Source organism: Pantherophis guttatus, chromosome 4, assembly GCF_059756535.1.
Source record: "Pantherophis guttatus breed Tessera chromosome 4, ASM5975653v1, whole genome shotgun sequence".
NCBI lineage: Eukaryota > Metazoa > Chordata > Lepidosauria > Squamata > Colubridae > Pantherophis > Pantherophis guttatus.
This window is the reverse complement of record NC_142066.1, coordinates 81,280,277-81,294,143: the sequence shown is the minus strand read 5'-3', so window position 1 is coordinate 81,294,143 and position 13,867 is coordinate 81,280,277. Positions and strand designations below refer to the sequence as shown.

The following is a 13,867-nucleotide window of genomic DNA, read 5'->3' as shown; positions in this document are numbered from 1 at the left end:
TTTTCAGCCTGAACGGCCTCCGGCAGCAGTTTATCGGGCAAAATGGGGCACGGGGGTGCTGCACACAGCTCCCACATGTCATTTTTTGCTTCCCTCGTCTCCTGCAGCATTCTGCCGGCCAAAAACCGCGGGCCATGGTTTTTGGCCTCCAGCAGCCCTCTGCCAGCCAAAAATGGGGCACGCGGAGGCCTCCCAAGGTGCTGTAGGAGGCCGGGGAGGCCGAAAACGGGCCACATAGGGGCCGCACATGTCCCATTTTGGCCAGCAGAGGCACTGCAGGCCAGTCCTTTGGTATTTCCAGGCTGGCCCCATCGGCTGGATTTAAGTACCCCTGATCTACATGAAACTGCTTGTGAGTTTTGGTGTGAGATACCAATTTGCTGCTGATACTCAGCTTTACCTCTCTAATATTGGTGATCCAAGTGTTCTTTCACAGTGCTCGGAGGCTGGATGAGGTAAAACAGGCTTCAACTGAACCCTAGATGGAGTGGCTGTGGGTATGCAGCGCCTTGTGATTTGGAGGTGTATTATTTTTAGTTCTGGATGGGCTGGCAATACTCATACAAACCTCGTGCACAATTTGTTCTCTTAGATTTGTGACTCCTGTTCAAAGAACAGATGACAGTTGTGGTTAGGTGAGTTTTCACACAACTTCATGTTGTGCTCCAACTGTGCTGTTTTTTAAATTCAATTTTTATTTAATATAAACAGAGGGCTTGACTGAATGAGAGTGTATACATAAAAGTTTAAACTTCTCCTTAGCTCCATGGTTTCCCTTTTAAACCTCTCAAAAAGATTGTGATCTGTGAAGTAACTGAGAGAAGAAAAATTAAGGCTGTTCTTCCATATGAGCCCTGATGCTTACACTATTCTAACAAAAAATCAGAAAGGTGGCTATTTGCTAAGTTTTAATATGTAATTAAATTAATAATGTAATATATAATTTTGCTCTATGCTCTGCAGTAATAAAGATATACTGACTTTTTTACTTGATGTTTTAATATTTGTTAAAATGAGTAATCACTGGTAAAGTTTTAAATTTAGTTTTTAAAAAGTTCTTAGCATATGTATATTTTCTTCTCCTATAGAATAATAGTGAAAGATAGACATTCAAAGTATAAAAGTGAAATCGTGACACATTTCTTCCTGGTTTGCTTGAGGCAGGCAGTACAGTTTCATGATATCCATGGTGGATTTTAATTTTGGGACTTGTTTTGAAAGTTCTGCTTTTAACTGCGTATTTATTGTATGATTCTAAATACTTTATTGTTTTGAGCAATAAAACTACATGCACACACACACACAAATCTTCATTTTACAAATGTAAGTAACTCTATTTTTTTTTCTTTCTCTTTTTGATAAAAACTGAATCTGGCTTATATTACCAAATTACTGGAATTCCTCACTTCCTGTGACTTTTGGCTGTATTTTGCTTACTTATGGACATGTAAAATGATGGAAATATGTTGTTTACAAAGTAGCTGTAAGTATTCTTGTATTTTCTAAAGATAGATTTTCTTTAAAAAGAATATTGCATTTTTTTCTTGTACTTAAATAGCGTATCTTTTAAGAAAATGGAGGGGAAAATATATATATCTTCAGTAAAATTAATAAATATATAGAAGATAGCAGATTATTGAAAGAACTTATTGGTTTATAATTTTACTAGTGAGAAATGATAGTACTTACCAATCATAGAATTCCTCAGGAAGATGTTGCAGCCTGTTCCAGTTCCAGATGATAGCTTGTCTGCTATCTGAATTTAGGGTTTTTATTAGAAACAATATTCTAAGCCAGTGCTATATTGCAATTGAGATCAGATAATATTCACTTAACAAGAACAGAATATGCCATAATACTGAATATCAAAATATTTTAAAATAACAAGAGAGACTGAAAGTTTTGCAAGAGTTTAGGTATTGTAGTTAGAATATGAGGTACAAAGAACATAGCCATTGTCATAGTTAGAGAATATGGTTCTTAAAAAATAGTATAAATAAGAAGTCAGTTATGCTAAAACATAAGTAAACTTGTTTTTATCCTAGCAACAGAAGAATCTTGAAGGATATGTGGGGTTTGCAAATCTCCCCAATCAAGTTTATAGAAAATCTGTCAAGAGAGGATTTGAATTCACACTTATGGTAGTAGGTAAGTTACAGTTTTGTAATTCCTTCATTTATTTTTTTAGGGGTTTTAACTATGGCACGCATGTAAAAATCAAGCTATTTTCATTTATTCATATAATAATTTTTTCATATAATTTTTTAATTGATTCATATAATTATAATATAATTTATATATTATATATTATTAATATTATACTATTATAATAAGATATATATATATATATGGGTTATAAATATTTATAATATAAATATTATAAATGGGTTCTGTAGAAATAAAGTCATCAATATGATCCAACATGCAACACCTAGACAGAAGAAAAAACAAGAGGAACAAAACAATGGGAAAGCCATCTTGCCCTATATAAGGGGAACAACAGATAAAATTAGCAAAGTACTACATAGACACAACATCAAAACCATATTTTGCACAGATAGAAAGATATCGTCCGTTCTGAGAAACCCTAAAGACAAAATAGAATTAGAAGATCAAGGCATATACGAAATCCCGTGTGCTTCCTGCCCATCAACATACATTGGACAGACCAACAGAAGAATGAGTGTGCGCATCGAGGAACACAAAAACTCAATACAAAAGCAAGAACACACATCATCATTAGTTCAACACATAAATACAACAGGACACAATATTAATTTTAATAACACAAAAACAGTTGCAAAAATAGAACATCTCAATGGCAGAATAATCAGAGAAGCAATTGAAATAGAAAAAAGACCACATTGCATGAATAAACGGGATGACACTTCACGTCTGCCTACTATTTGGAAACCTGCTCTCATAGATAGACGAATCTTAACACCAAATATAAAACAGATCAAACATTAATCAAAAAACAAATCCCAACCAAATCATATTCAAACCAGCCACAAAGATGAAGCCCTGTCACCTAGTGGAGAAAAACCGACCATACACCCGAAGCCAAGCCAATAAACACATACTGGGACTCCCAACCAATCAGAATGAAAAGGTGGAGCCATCCCAGACTACCAGCACCAGATTTGAAATAGTAACGGCAGTTACTGCAAAAGACTCCTCACATAAGCCTGATGATGGCAGATGAGATTCTGTCGAAACGTCGCTTCTACCCTTTTAGGGATATATCCACAATTACACGGGAAGAAACCCGAAATATTAACTATACACACATATATACCCGTGAAAACTTACACAGACACACACGTGTATATATATAATTATATATATATAATTGATTCATATAATTGATTCATATAATCAAGTATTATTTTCTGGGAAACACGGGTAGTATAAATTTAATATTCAAAATTACAAATGAGTTTAGGTAAACAAAGGATAGCACCATATCTAGGAAGTCCAGGCTCTTTCTTGCCCCACCACACCCAGGTCCTCTTGCCTTTCACTTTTTCTATAGCTAACAGGTATGCCCAGCCTATGCAAGGTGTAACTATAAAGCTAGCTAACGCAGCCATTCTGAAGGCTAGAAATGCTTTTTGTAGCTTTCAGAAAAAATGTGTTTGCTAGCTTTCTGGCTAGAAAAAGCATTTCTAGACTTCAGAAAGACTGCATTTGCTAGCTTTCTAGCTACACTTTGCATAGGTTGAGCACATTTATCAGCAACTGCAGAAAAATGTAAAGGAGTAGGTGCACCAGGCCTCTCAGGTCTTCTGGCACCCCTGCTCAGTTATTTAATGATTACAACTGGGATAGCTGTGATTGAGGTCATTTAACAAAGCCGTCACATTGGCATCTCACTTGAATCTATTGATTTGCTAACTAACTGAGATTCTGGCTCCAATTGCAGTCATAAGATGAGGATTACTACTACTCATTTTTATTTTACTGTATTCTAAAAGATGCATTCTCTAAAGTTTTGGGGCACTTTAATATGGACTGTCTTCCAGTTTGGAATAGTGTAATTTTAGAAGTATATTTTGCTGTAATTTCTCTGGGAACTGTATTATGTTTTTCGGTTTAAAATTAAGCTGGCTTTAATATTTCATTTATTCATCTCACATTGCAGCTTTCAACTTAATCCAGATGTTTTATTTTTATCTTTTCTGATAAAATGACATCTTTTCTTTGCTTCAGAAATTCCCTAAGAATTCAGGTTTTAAAAAAAGTCAGGAAAAAAAGAGAAATCTAGTCATGGATAATGTAATGTACATTTATGTTTTTTTTATTTGGAGTTCCTGGTAATTTGTTGTCTCTTAACAAAGGTATACCTATGTCCTGCTGCCAAGTTCCAATTAGTGAATAAATTTACAGGGCATTAATACAATTTGAGATTTGATGTCTTAAAGATCTCCATATTCTATGGAAGGTCACATAATATCTTAAGTCATAATATGGTTTGTACCTTCATATGTAATATGTGAATCCAAACACTGTTGGGTTTCACATGTGTTGTAACTTATCTTATGTGAATTCTGATCTCCTTTGTGGGATTCCTTCAAAACACCAGCATTTCCACTAAAAAGCAATGCCTTGGTTGTAAGTCATGATCATCATAAAGTGGGTCATTCACGTGACTGACCCGATTTTACAATCTTTTTCTTCTTTTTTTTTGTGGCGGTCGTTAAGGGAATCTGTGGTTAACTGGTTGCTTGCTATGATGTGTTTTTGCCAAAAACTGGAAGTAAACAGCAGTTTTCAGTAGAAACATTGTAAATTGTAGTGACATGATTGTGGTTCACTGCAAACAGCCATAAATGTGAGCCAGGTTTTTTTTTAAGTTTTTTATTTTTTACAAACATATCAGTGTGTGAACAGTGTGGAACCTGAGTATCATACGTTTTATACAAAAAAATTAGTGTTAATCATATGTGTTTCATTTAACAAGCTGATATAATACTTATATAATACATTAAGAACTAAGATATTATTGATCATATGTTACATTCAGCATACATATACATATGCATATTCATATTGAATTATCATTCATTTTTTGTTTAATCAGTAATTCTCCAGCTTACCAGAAAGCGTCAGTCAGGCTGGGGATACGCCTCGTCTAGCGTATGACCGAGTCTTGCAATATTTAAAACTCCGCCCTTCCGGTTGCCCCAGTTCTTCGGCTCGGTCTACGCGTGACGAGACGTGTCTTCAGCCTTTGATCGCTTATCTGGTTGCAAATTCATTGCTTCTCTGGATTTACAGGTTTGAGTGACTTAAAAAGCTGTTTTTCTTCGATTGACCTACTTAAAAACTGCCGCTGGGGTTTACGGCGCACCCGTGCCTCTCAGTGGGCTCCTCCGGCGCGGGAGATCGCTGCGTTTAAAAGGCCTTATCCTAGCAGCTTGCTATCGGCTGGAGCGGCGGCTCGCCGATTAAAGTCGCCTTTGAAGCCGGATGGCTAGCGACGGGGCACCACTCCCTTTCTTAAAGACTCGGCGCCGGGGCTTGTCGGAGGAGCTTGCGGACGCCCCGCTCATCTAATATTCCATCAGGGCAACTGCCGGCTTCTCCCTAGGCGCATTTCTAGCCGGAAGGCTTTTAAATAAATGGTGATTTCTATCAAGTGCTTGTGAACGCCCCTTTCAGCTAATTATCAAACGGAGCAACCGTCAGTATCTCCGGGGGCGTGTTAATTGCTGGTCGGCTTGTAAAGAAACGGCGCATTTCGCCTTGGTGGTTTGGCGCCCTTTTTTTCTCGGAAGCTCCAGGGAGCGTTTTTGCCGCCTTCGCCTCAATTTCCTCACTAAAATGGCGGACGCCATGAGGTCTGATTCTAACGGGCGAGGATCCTCCACTTGACGACCACTGGAGAGTGACCCGCTGGAGGGCACTTCACGGGATCATCCCCCTCCCGCCAAGAAAGCCAGGTCTCGGAAGGGGGCTTCTTCCTCAGCGGCTCGCGAAGGAGGCATAAGGCCTTTGAAAAGGCTTTCCAGAAGGCCCGTTCCCAGGCATCAGCTAGGGATCCCGACAGGCCTGCTTCCTTACCTAGCTCTAGGCCTAGATCCCCACGTTCGGTGCGGGATCTTTCCCCGGATATTCCTGGCTCTCCTTCGGGATCCCCAACTTCGGATTCTCAACGCCTCTTTCAGACCCTTCCAGATGTGGGTTCTTCCACTCAAGCGCCCCCACTGGTCAACCTCCTATTCCACTTACCACTCCTTCGACTCATGCCACTTCTCCGCCCTTGCAGCACGTTTCCAGCCTCAGAGAGGATCCTCACCTGGATGGGGACCAGGCGTCCTTTCATGACCAAACTGATCAGGTTTCTGTTTCTGAGGCGGATGATTTTCAGGACCAGGCTTGGTCGGACGACGAAGGTTTGGGTCCAGACCCTCCGTCGTTTGTGGGCCTATTTAAACTGCAGGTTTTTCGATCCTTTCTCTTCAAGGCTATTGCCACGACTCGCTTAGGCACTCCTACGGCTTCTGATCCTCTCGATCCGGCTTCAGCCTTGTTTGCAGAACCTACCGTGAATCCGGAGACCATTCCGGCTCCTAAGTTATTCACAGACGTCTTACAGCGTCAGTGGACCCTTCCCGGTGCGGGACTCAGTCCTAACGGCTTGGATAAGCGCCTGTACAATTCGGCGGCTCCCTTGGCTGATACTTTACAGCCTCCTAAAGTAGACGTACCCATTGTGGCCTTGGCTGATCCGGTTCACCCCACGGGTCCGGCAGAAGATTCCCTTCGTCCGGAGGACAAGAGGGCGGAGAAGATTCTCCTTAAAGGTCACCAGTCCACCGCTTGGGCCATCCGAGCTTCCACTTCGGCGTCCTTTTTTAATAGGGCGGCTCTGCTTTGGATCAAGCAACTTCAAGCCCGTTTGCCTCTGTCGGATTCACGGTCCCACCAGGATCTGAACAAGATTGCAGCCGCTCTGGAATATTCGGCTGATGCCACATTAAACTCGGCGAGATTCTCTGCCAGAGCCTTGGATTCCAACGTGACTTCACGATGCCTGTTATGGCTTAGAAATTGGCAGGCCGACATGCGCAGCAAGTGGCAGCTGGCCTCCTCTCCCTACACTACCGGAAACCTGTTCGGGACTGCCTTGGACCCCCTGCTGGTGGAGACCAGGGATCGTCGCAAAGTCCTGCCACCGGCTTCCCGCAGAGGCGATCCACGCTCTTCCTCGTTCTCCAGATTCCAGTCCTTTCGGGCCTCCGGGACTTGTTCCTTTCAACCTTGTTTTCAACGAAGCTTCTCTTCCAGACCCCAACAGGACTTCCAGGTCAGACCGGGGGCAAGATTCCCTCCTCGACGGCCCCGGGGAGGGAGGGGAAGGCGTTTTCCTCGCAGGTCTAGATAGATTTCCATCCTGGGCTCCCATTGGAGGTCGTCTCTCATTGTTTTCCGCTCAGTGGGAGACTTCCACCAACGACTCCTGGGTCCTCAGCACTATTTCTCAGGGTTTTTCTCTAGAGTTTTCCTCTCCCCCCCCTTCCCGCTTTATTCCCTGCCCTGTCTCTCGCGACGACAAAAAGGGATCTTGTTGCAGCTGCTATCGATCACCTCTTGGCGATAGCCGCTATTGAGCGGGTTCCCCAATCGCAGCAATGTCATGGTTTTTACTCCCGTCTTTTTGTTGTCCAAAAGTCCTCGGGTGGGTGGAGACCCATTTTGGACTTAAAATCCTTGAACCGACACATTAGGTACCGTCGGTTCAAGATGCAATCCCTTTCCTCTATTTTGGAATCGGTCCGCCCTTCTGATTATCTATCATCAATTGATTTAACGGAAGCTTACCTCCATGTCCCCATTTTGCCCACTCACCGTAAGTTTCTACGTTTTGCCTTTAGAGGCTCCCACTTCCAATATAGAGTGCTACCCTTCGGGCTGTCCTCGGCCCCTCGGGTTTTTACTAAAATAATGTCCGCCCTCGTGGGCCACATCCGCTCTACCCCTCTACGTCTCCAGTTTTATTTGGACGACATTTTAGTTCTGTCCTCCTCCCTTTTGGAAGCACGAGTAGATTTGGTCACCATCCTGAACTCTCTTCAGGCTCACGGGTTCTCTGTCAACTGGTCTAAGAGCCATCTTTCCCCGTCAACTAGCATACTCCACTTAGGGGCCCTGATTGACATGGTCTCTTCCACGGTATCGCTTTCCGCGGACCGCCAGGCCAGCCTGAGTTCTCTAGCTCTCAGGTGCTTAACCGACGGCTCCGCTTCCATCTTAACGCTTTTGCGGTTATTGGGCATGATGGTGTCCTCTTTTGGCATTACTCCATGGTCCCGTTTACATAGCAGGGACCTCCAGTGGCTGCTACTCCCCTTTCAAAAGTCGTTTCAGGACACCTCCCCTCGTCAACTTCGCCTGCCTCCTCATGTCCTCGACTCCCTTCGATGGTGGACCTCGGCCGCGGTGTCCCGCAGCTCCTGCTTCCGGGAGCCTCTTCGGGTTCAGTTAACCACAGATGCCAGTCTCTCAGGATGGGGGGCCCATCTTCTTCATCACATGATTCAAGGCCATTGGTCTGTCTCGGAATCCCGTCTCAACATAAACCTGTTGGAACTCCGCGCAATCCGGCTGGCTCTACTTCATTTCCAGGACCTTCTAGAAGGGAAGGATGTGCTCGTCTTGACGGACAACACTACTGCCAAGGCCCATGTGAACAAATTGGGGGGCACTTGCTCACGCGCCTTGATGGCCGAAGCTCGCCTCCTGGGCCTCTGGGCCGAGATCCACCTGTCATTGCTTCGGGCGGACCACATCCCTGGTGCAGCAAATGTCCAGGCAGACGCCCTCAGCCGGAATCCGGTGGATCACGGGGAATGGTTGATTTCCACCACCCTATTTCGGGAGATCTCAGCCAGGTTCGGAACCCCTCTCGTAGACTTGTTCGCTTCCAGGACGAACCATCAACTGCCCCGCTCTTTCTCGAGATTTCTGGACCTTCAGGCGGAAGCCACGGATGCTCTCTGCAGCTGGTGGCCTCCGGGTCTCCTTTACGCTTTCCCGCCCCTAACAATAATTCCCAAAGTGATCCGAAAACTACTCCAGGAACGGGCTCAACTGCTGTTGATCGCCCCATATTGGCCAATGCGCCCGTGGTTCGCGGACTTGATGACCCTATCGGTCTCCCCGCCGTGGAAAATTCCAATCTCCAAGATCCAATTGTCTCAAGGGGCTCTCTACCATCCGGATCCGGCCTGGCTTCACTTAACTGTCTGGCGGTTGAGCGGGGCATCCTGACGGCAGCCAAGTTCCTCCCCCAATCATCTCAACCATCCAGGCCGCCCGCCGCCCTTCTACGATTCGCATATATGACGCCACTTGGTGCTCTTTTGCTTCCTGGTGTACCTCAGTTTCCGTTGATTCAACAGCAGCCTCCATCTTGCACGTTCTTTCCTTCCTTCAACGTGGCCTTGACAACGGTCTCGCCCCCAACACACTGCGCCGCCAGGTAGCCGCTTTGGCATCGGTCCTATCCTGTGGCTCGACTGATTCCATATCTCGCCATCCGATCATCCACGACTTCCTGAGGGGCGCAACTAATATACGTTCCCCCACCATTCACCGTTACCCTTCCTGGAACTTAAACAAGGTTCTCACCGCTCTTATGTCTCCTCCGTTCAAGCCTCTCCGTTCTGTTTCCCTTCGGTTTCTTTCTTTGAAGGTATCCTTCCTGGTGGCGATTACCTCCGCTCGCCGCATTTCGGAACTGGCGTTGTCCATTCGTGCGGATCTCTGTATTTTTCATAGGGACAGAGTGGTGCTTCGCCTGGATCCGGCTTTTCTAACCAAGGTGAACTCGACCTTCCACAGAGCGCAGGAACTCGTCCTCCCGGACTTTTGTCCTCATCCCTCACATCGTCTAGAACGGTCTTGACACTCCCTCGATGTGCGGAGGGCACTGAAAATTTATATAGCCCGGACAGCAGCACATCGCAAGTTGGAAGCACTCTTTGTTGCTTTTCATCCATCTTCCATCGGGTCCCGAGTTTCGGCTTCTACCCTGGGGCGATGGATACGGGCCACTATCGCCTTGGCCTACCACCATTCGGACTCGCCACCTCACAGAATCACGGCTCACTCGACCAGGAGCGCAGCGACATCGGCCGCCTGGTCGACACAGGCATCTCTGGAGGAGGTCTGTTGGGCTGCCACCTGGACCTCTATCAGCCCTTTCATCAGGCACTATAGAGTGGACTCATTTGCTTCATCCGATGCTGCCTTTGGCAGACGAGTTCTCCAGGCTGTCCACCTCTCCTGAGATCCACCGGAGCCGTCTCGCCCGCCCAGGTGACATCAAGCTTTGGTATGTCCCCAGCCTCACTGACGCTTTCTGGTAAGCTGGAGAATGGACGTTGGACTTACCTGATACGTCCCTTCTCAGCATGTAGAAAGCGTCAGTCAGCCCCACCCTTCTTTGGTCCGGTGGTGGGGTTGGGGGGGTTTGTATAGTAATTCTTTCTCGTTACAGGAAGACACGTCTCACGAGTCTGCACTTCGCCCTCAACGAAGAACTGGGGCAACCGGAAGGGCGGAGTTTTAAATATTGCAAGACTCAGTCATACGCTAGACGAGGCGTATCCCCAGCCTGACTGACGCTTTCTACATGCTGAGAAGGGACGTACTAGGTAAGTCCAACGTCCATTCTATGTATTGTTTTATGCCAATCCCCGTATTATTTAAATACACTTAATAATACCATTTTTCATAAAATATTATCCATCATATTTATTAACAAACTTCTATATTTCTAATAATAATACCCTCATTTATGTTAAGATCTTTCATTATTTACCTATTCACCTTAAAAACTTTCATTTTTAATTATTCAATATTTCTATTATGTTATTTTTATATCAACACCATTTTCTGTATATCATGTTTTAATACAAATAAAATATTAATCATATTTATTACATTTAACAAACCTACCCAAATATTGAATTATAATTTAGTAATACTATCATTCAAGTTTTAATTTCCCCTCTTGTTATTGCTTCTCCCTATTACCTAAAAATGTGTATTGTTATTATTCCCCCTTTCTCTAAATCCCATCCCTGTATTTTTTTTTTGTTATGCCACTACTATATTAAACATATTCCCTTTTCTTGCCATCATCTTTTACTTGTCTTAAAGCTTTGATTATTCTTTTCTTAGCTTGTCTCCCATATTCCTCTCTTAGATCTTTATTTCTATCTGTTTCCACATCTTGCCTACTCATTTTAAACTTTTCTCCCTTCTCTATCCTTTTCCATTGTCTAGTTTTCAAAATATCTATTCTTGCCCCTTCTCTCTCTCATAAAAATCTTCCTGTTTCCCTGGTTTCTTTTTTAATTTCCTTAGAGTACTCTCCCTTTGCATATGTCATCAATCTCTATTGTCTTCATGATTTTTTTTTCTTGTTCCATTTGTTTTGTCTGTCCCATTTTTCCATCTCCTCTTTCAGTTGGCTCCTCCTCTTTCTGGGCGTCTTGAACACTCACTGTCTCTTGTATTATGTTTCCCAACATTTCATCTATACTCTCCTTTCCCCCCCATAATTTTCTGGTAGTGTCTTATCAGTGTCTCCTTTGTATTTTGAATTGTAACGCCACTTCTTCCCAAATTCTACTCCATTCTTTTTAATGAAGCATGTTGTTGAATTTTATTGAATCCCTTTTTTGTCTAATAATCCAAAAACCATATGTTCAATCCGCCAACCACTTCTCAAAATGTTCAGTGTTCTTATTTCTTTATATTCCAAGCTTAATCTGCCTGTTCCTCTGGAGAGTCTCTTAAATCTTCCAACACCTCCTTAAATCCCTCTATAAATCCACTCTTATATTGTAATCTTCAGGGGTCTTTTCAGCAAGAAAATTTTCTTTCATATGTTTAAATCTCCAGTAGACAAACAAAATTTGGGGAATGTGTTGTTCTTTCTTTCATCAGCAGATGGCATTCTTTAATTAAATTTCAGTATTAAACCGTTTTTCCAATTTTCCATAATGTAAAGATAATGTTAATTTTTGAGGGAATAATTCCAGTGTATCAAGATGCCTTTCCAATAAAATGTCTATCCAGATTTCTGTATTTTTAGCAATTTTTCTGTCTTTTTTCCCCCCTCTGATTCTGCCTTCTTCAATTTTGATATTTTTTCAAAGTGTCTGGTTGCTGCTCCATTACACTGTCCACCTACTTCGCTCTAGTACTGTGCTTATATGTTCTTCAGCTGTCCCAACTTCGTGGTGGCCATCTTAGATTGCTTCTTCTCTCAGTTGTGGCGTAGAGGGAAATAGTCCCAGGGCTCGACAGGAAAGTTGCGATCTCTCCTGTGATCTCACAGGGCACCTCTCCTTAGCTTTGCTGCCCTTCCAAGGCAGCTTTGGCTTCTTTCGGAGCCCAAAAACAAGAAGAAAGCCAGCACAAGGACGGAGAGCTCCATTTCTCTGTGTCTGATATCGTAGTGATGTCAGCCAGAAGTCCCAAATATGAGCCAGTTGTTGAGTGCCCTAAAGGCAGTCACATGATGGCAAGGAAGGATGGTCATTGGAACAGGATGTAGTTTTGGAAGAGAATCTATCATAATTTTGAGTTATAAATTGAGGGCTACCTGTAGTCTTTAAAGGTAATCCCATATTAGGTACATTGCAATAGTATTATTTTAGCCAAAACTTCCAGAAGCAGTTAAGGCTGCAATTACCTTATCAAAGCTTGACAAAGACTGTTCTACCAATAGCTTTCAGAAATACACCCAAATCATGAACCTGCTTCTTCACAGGAAATGCAAGCCTTTCCAGAGATAACAATGGTGTTCATAGAGAACTGCAATGAACAAATTTGGCAATCCCATTTTACTTGGGTTTAATGTTATTCTCATTCAGATCCTTACAACCTCGAAGCACTGGGATAAGACTGGCATTCCTCATTATAAAAGCTGCATACTGTGTATTGACGATATCATATCCCGAATTATTAGATTACCTCTTTCACTGATTCATATAGTTGTCAAAAAGCAGCAGAGAGAGGATTAAGATTGACCATCGTGTAAAGCAGGAGCTACTGAGCTGACTTCTCATCCCCACTACTATAGATTTTGTCAGAGTATGAATATTCATAGCAGTGGTGAAATCTGTACCGGTTTACTACTGGTTTGCTGGCTCCGCGCCGCGCGCCAAACATGTGCTGTGCGTATGCACAGTGCGCACCATGCAACATATGCAAGGTGCGCATGCACAATGCACACCAAAAGGAGGCATGGGTTAAGTAGAATAGCACCGGGGAGATGATCAGCTGTGGCATGCAATCTTCAGAGCCTTTTTCTTAACTTTTAAAAGCATTTTTTTACAACCTATTCGCCGAATGGGTTGTTAAAAAATGTTTTTAAAAGTTAAAAAAAAAGGCTCTGACGATCGTGCGGCACACTGTGATCGTCGGAGCCTCTTTTTTTTACCTTTTTAAAGCATTTTTTACTATCGGTTCCAGAGAACCGGTAGTAAAAAATGCCTAAAAAGTTAAAAAAAAAAAAAAGTTCCGACGATCAGCTGAGTGACGCGCAATTTTCGGAACTTTTTTTTAAAAAACTTTTTAAAGCATTTTTAACTATCGGTTCCAGAGAACCTGTAGTAAAAAAATGTTTAAAAAGTAAAAAAAAATCAGACGATTGCGTATCACTCAGCTGATCATCGGAACTTTTTTTTTACATTTTTTTACTACCGGTTCGGTGAACCAGTAGCCTTTTTTACTACAGGTTCGGGCGAACCGGACCAAACCAGTAGCATTTCACTCCTGATTCATAGACTGGAATAGGCATAGCAGCAGATCAGCCAACAGGGACTGTTTGGGTAGACATGGT

General features: G+C 43.1%; 1 protein-coding gene across 9 annotated transcripts in view; it reads left to right on the top strand.

The window, feature by feature from the left end:
- The window catches only part of SEPTIN7 (septin 7), a 148,687-nt gene that overhangs the window by 38,640 nt on the left and 96,180 nt on the right, over positions 1–13,867 (top strand). For 4 of the 9 annotated variants that reach the window (XM_060686117.2, XM_087894061.1, XM_087894066.1 and 1 more), the window contains exon 2: positions 2,046–2,148. The exons of 3 other annotated variants lie outside the window; for them this stretch is intronic. In XM_060686117.2, coding sequence (XP_060542100.1) covers positions 2,139–2,148 — 10 coding nt within the window. In that variant the 5' untranslated portion in view covers positions 2,046–2,138. Of the gene's footprint in view, positions 1–592; positions 1,484–2,045; positions 2,149–13,867 lie in introns of those variants that run through there. 2 more of the 9 variants (XM_087894063.1, XM_087894062.1) reach the window with 1 other exon arrangement.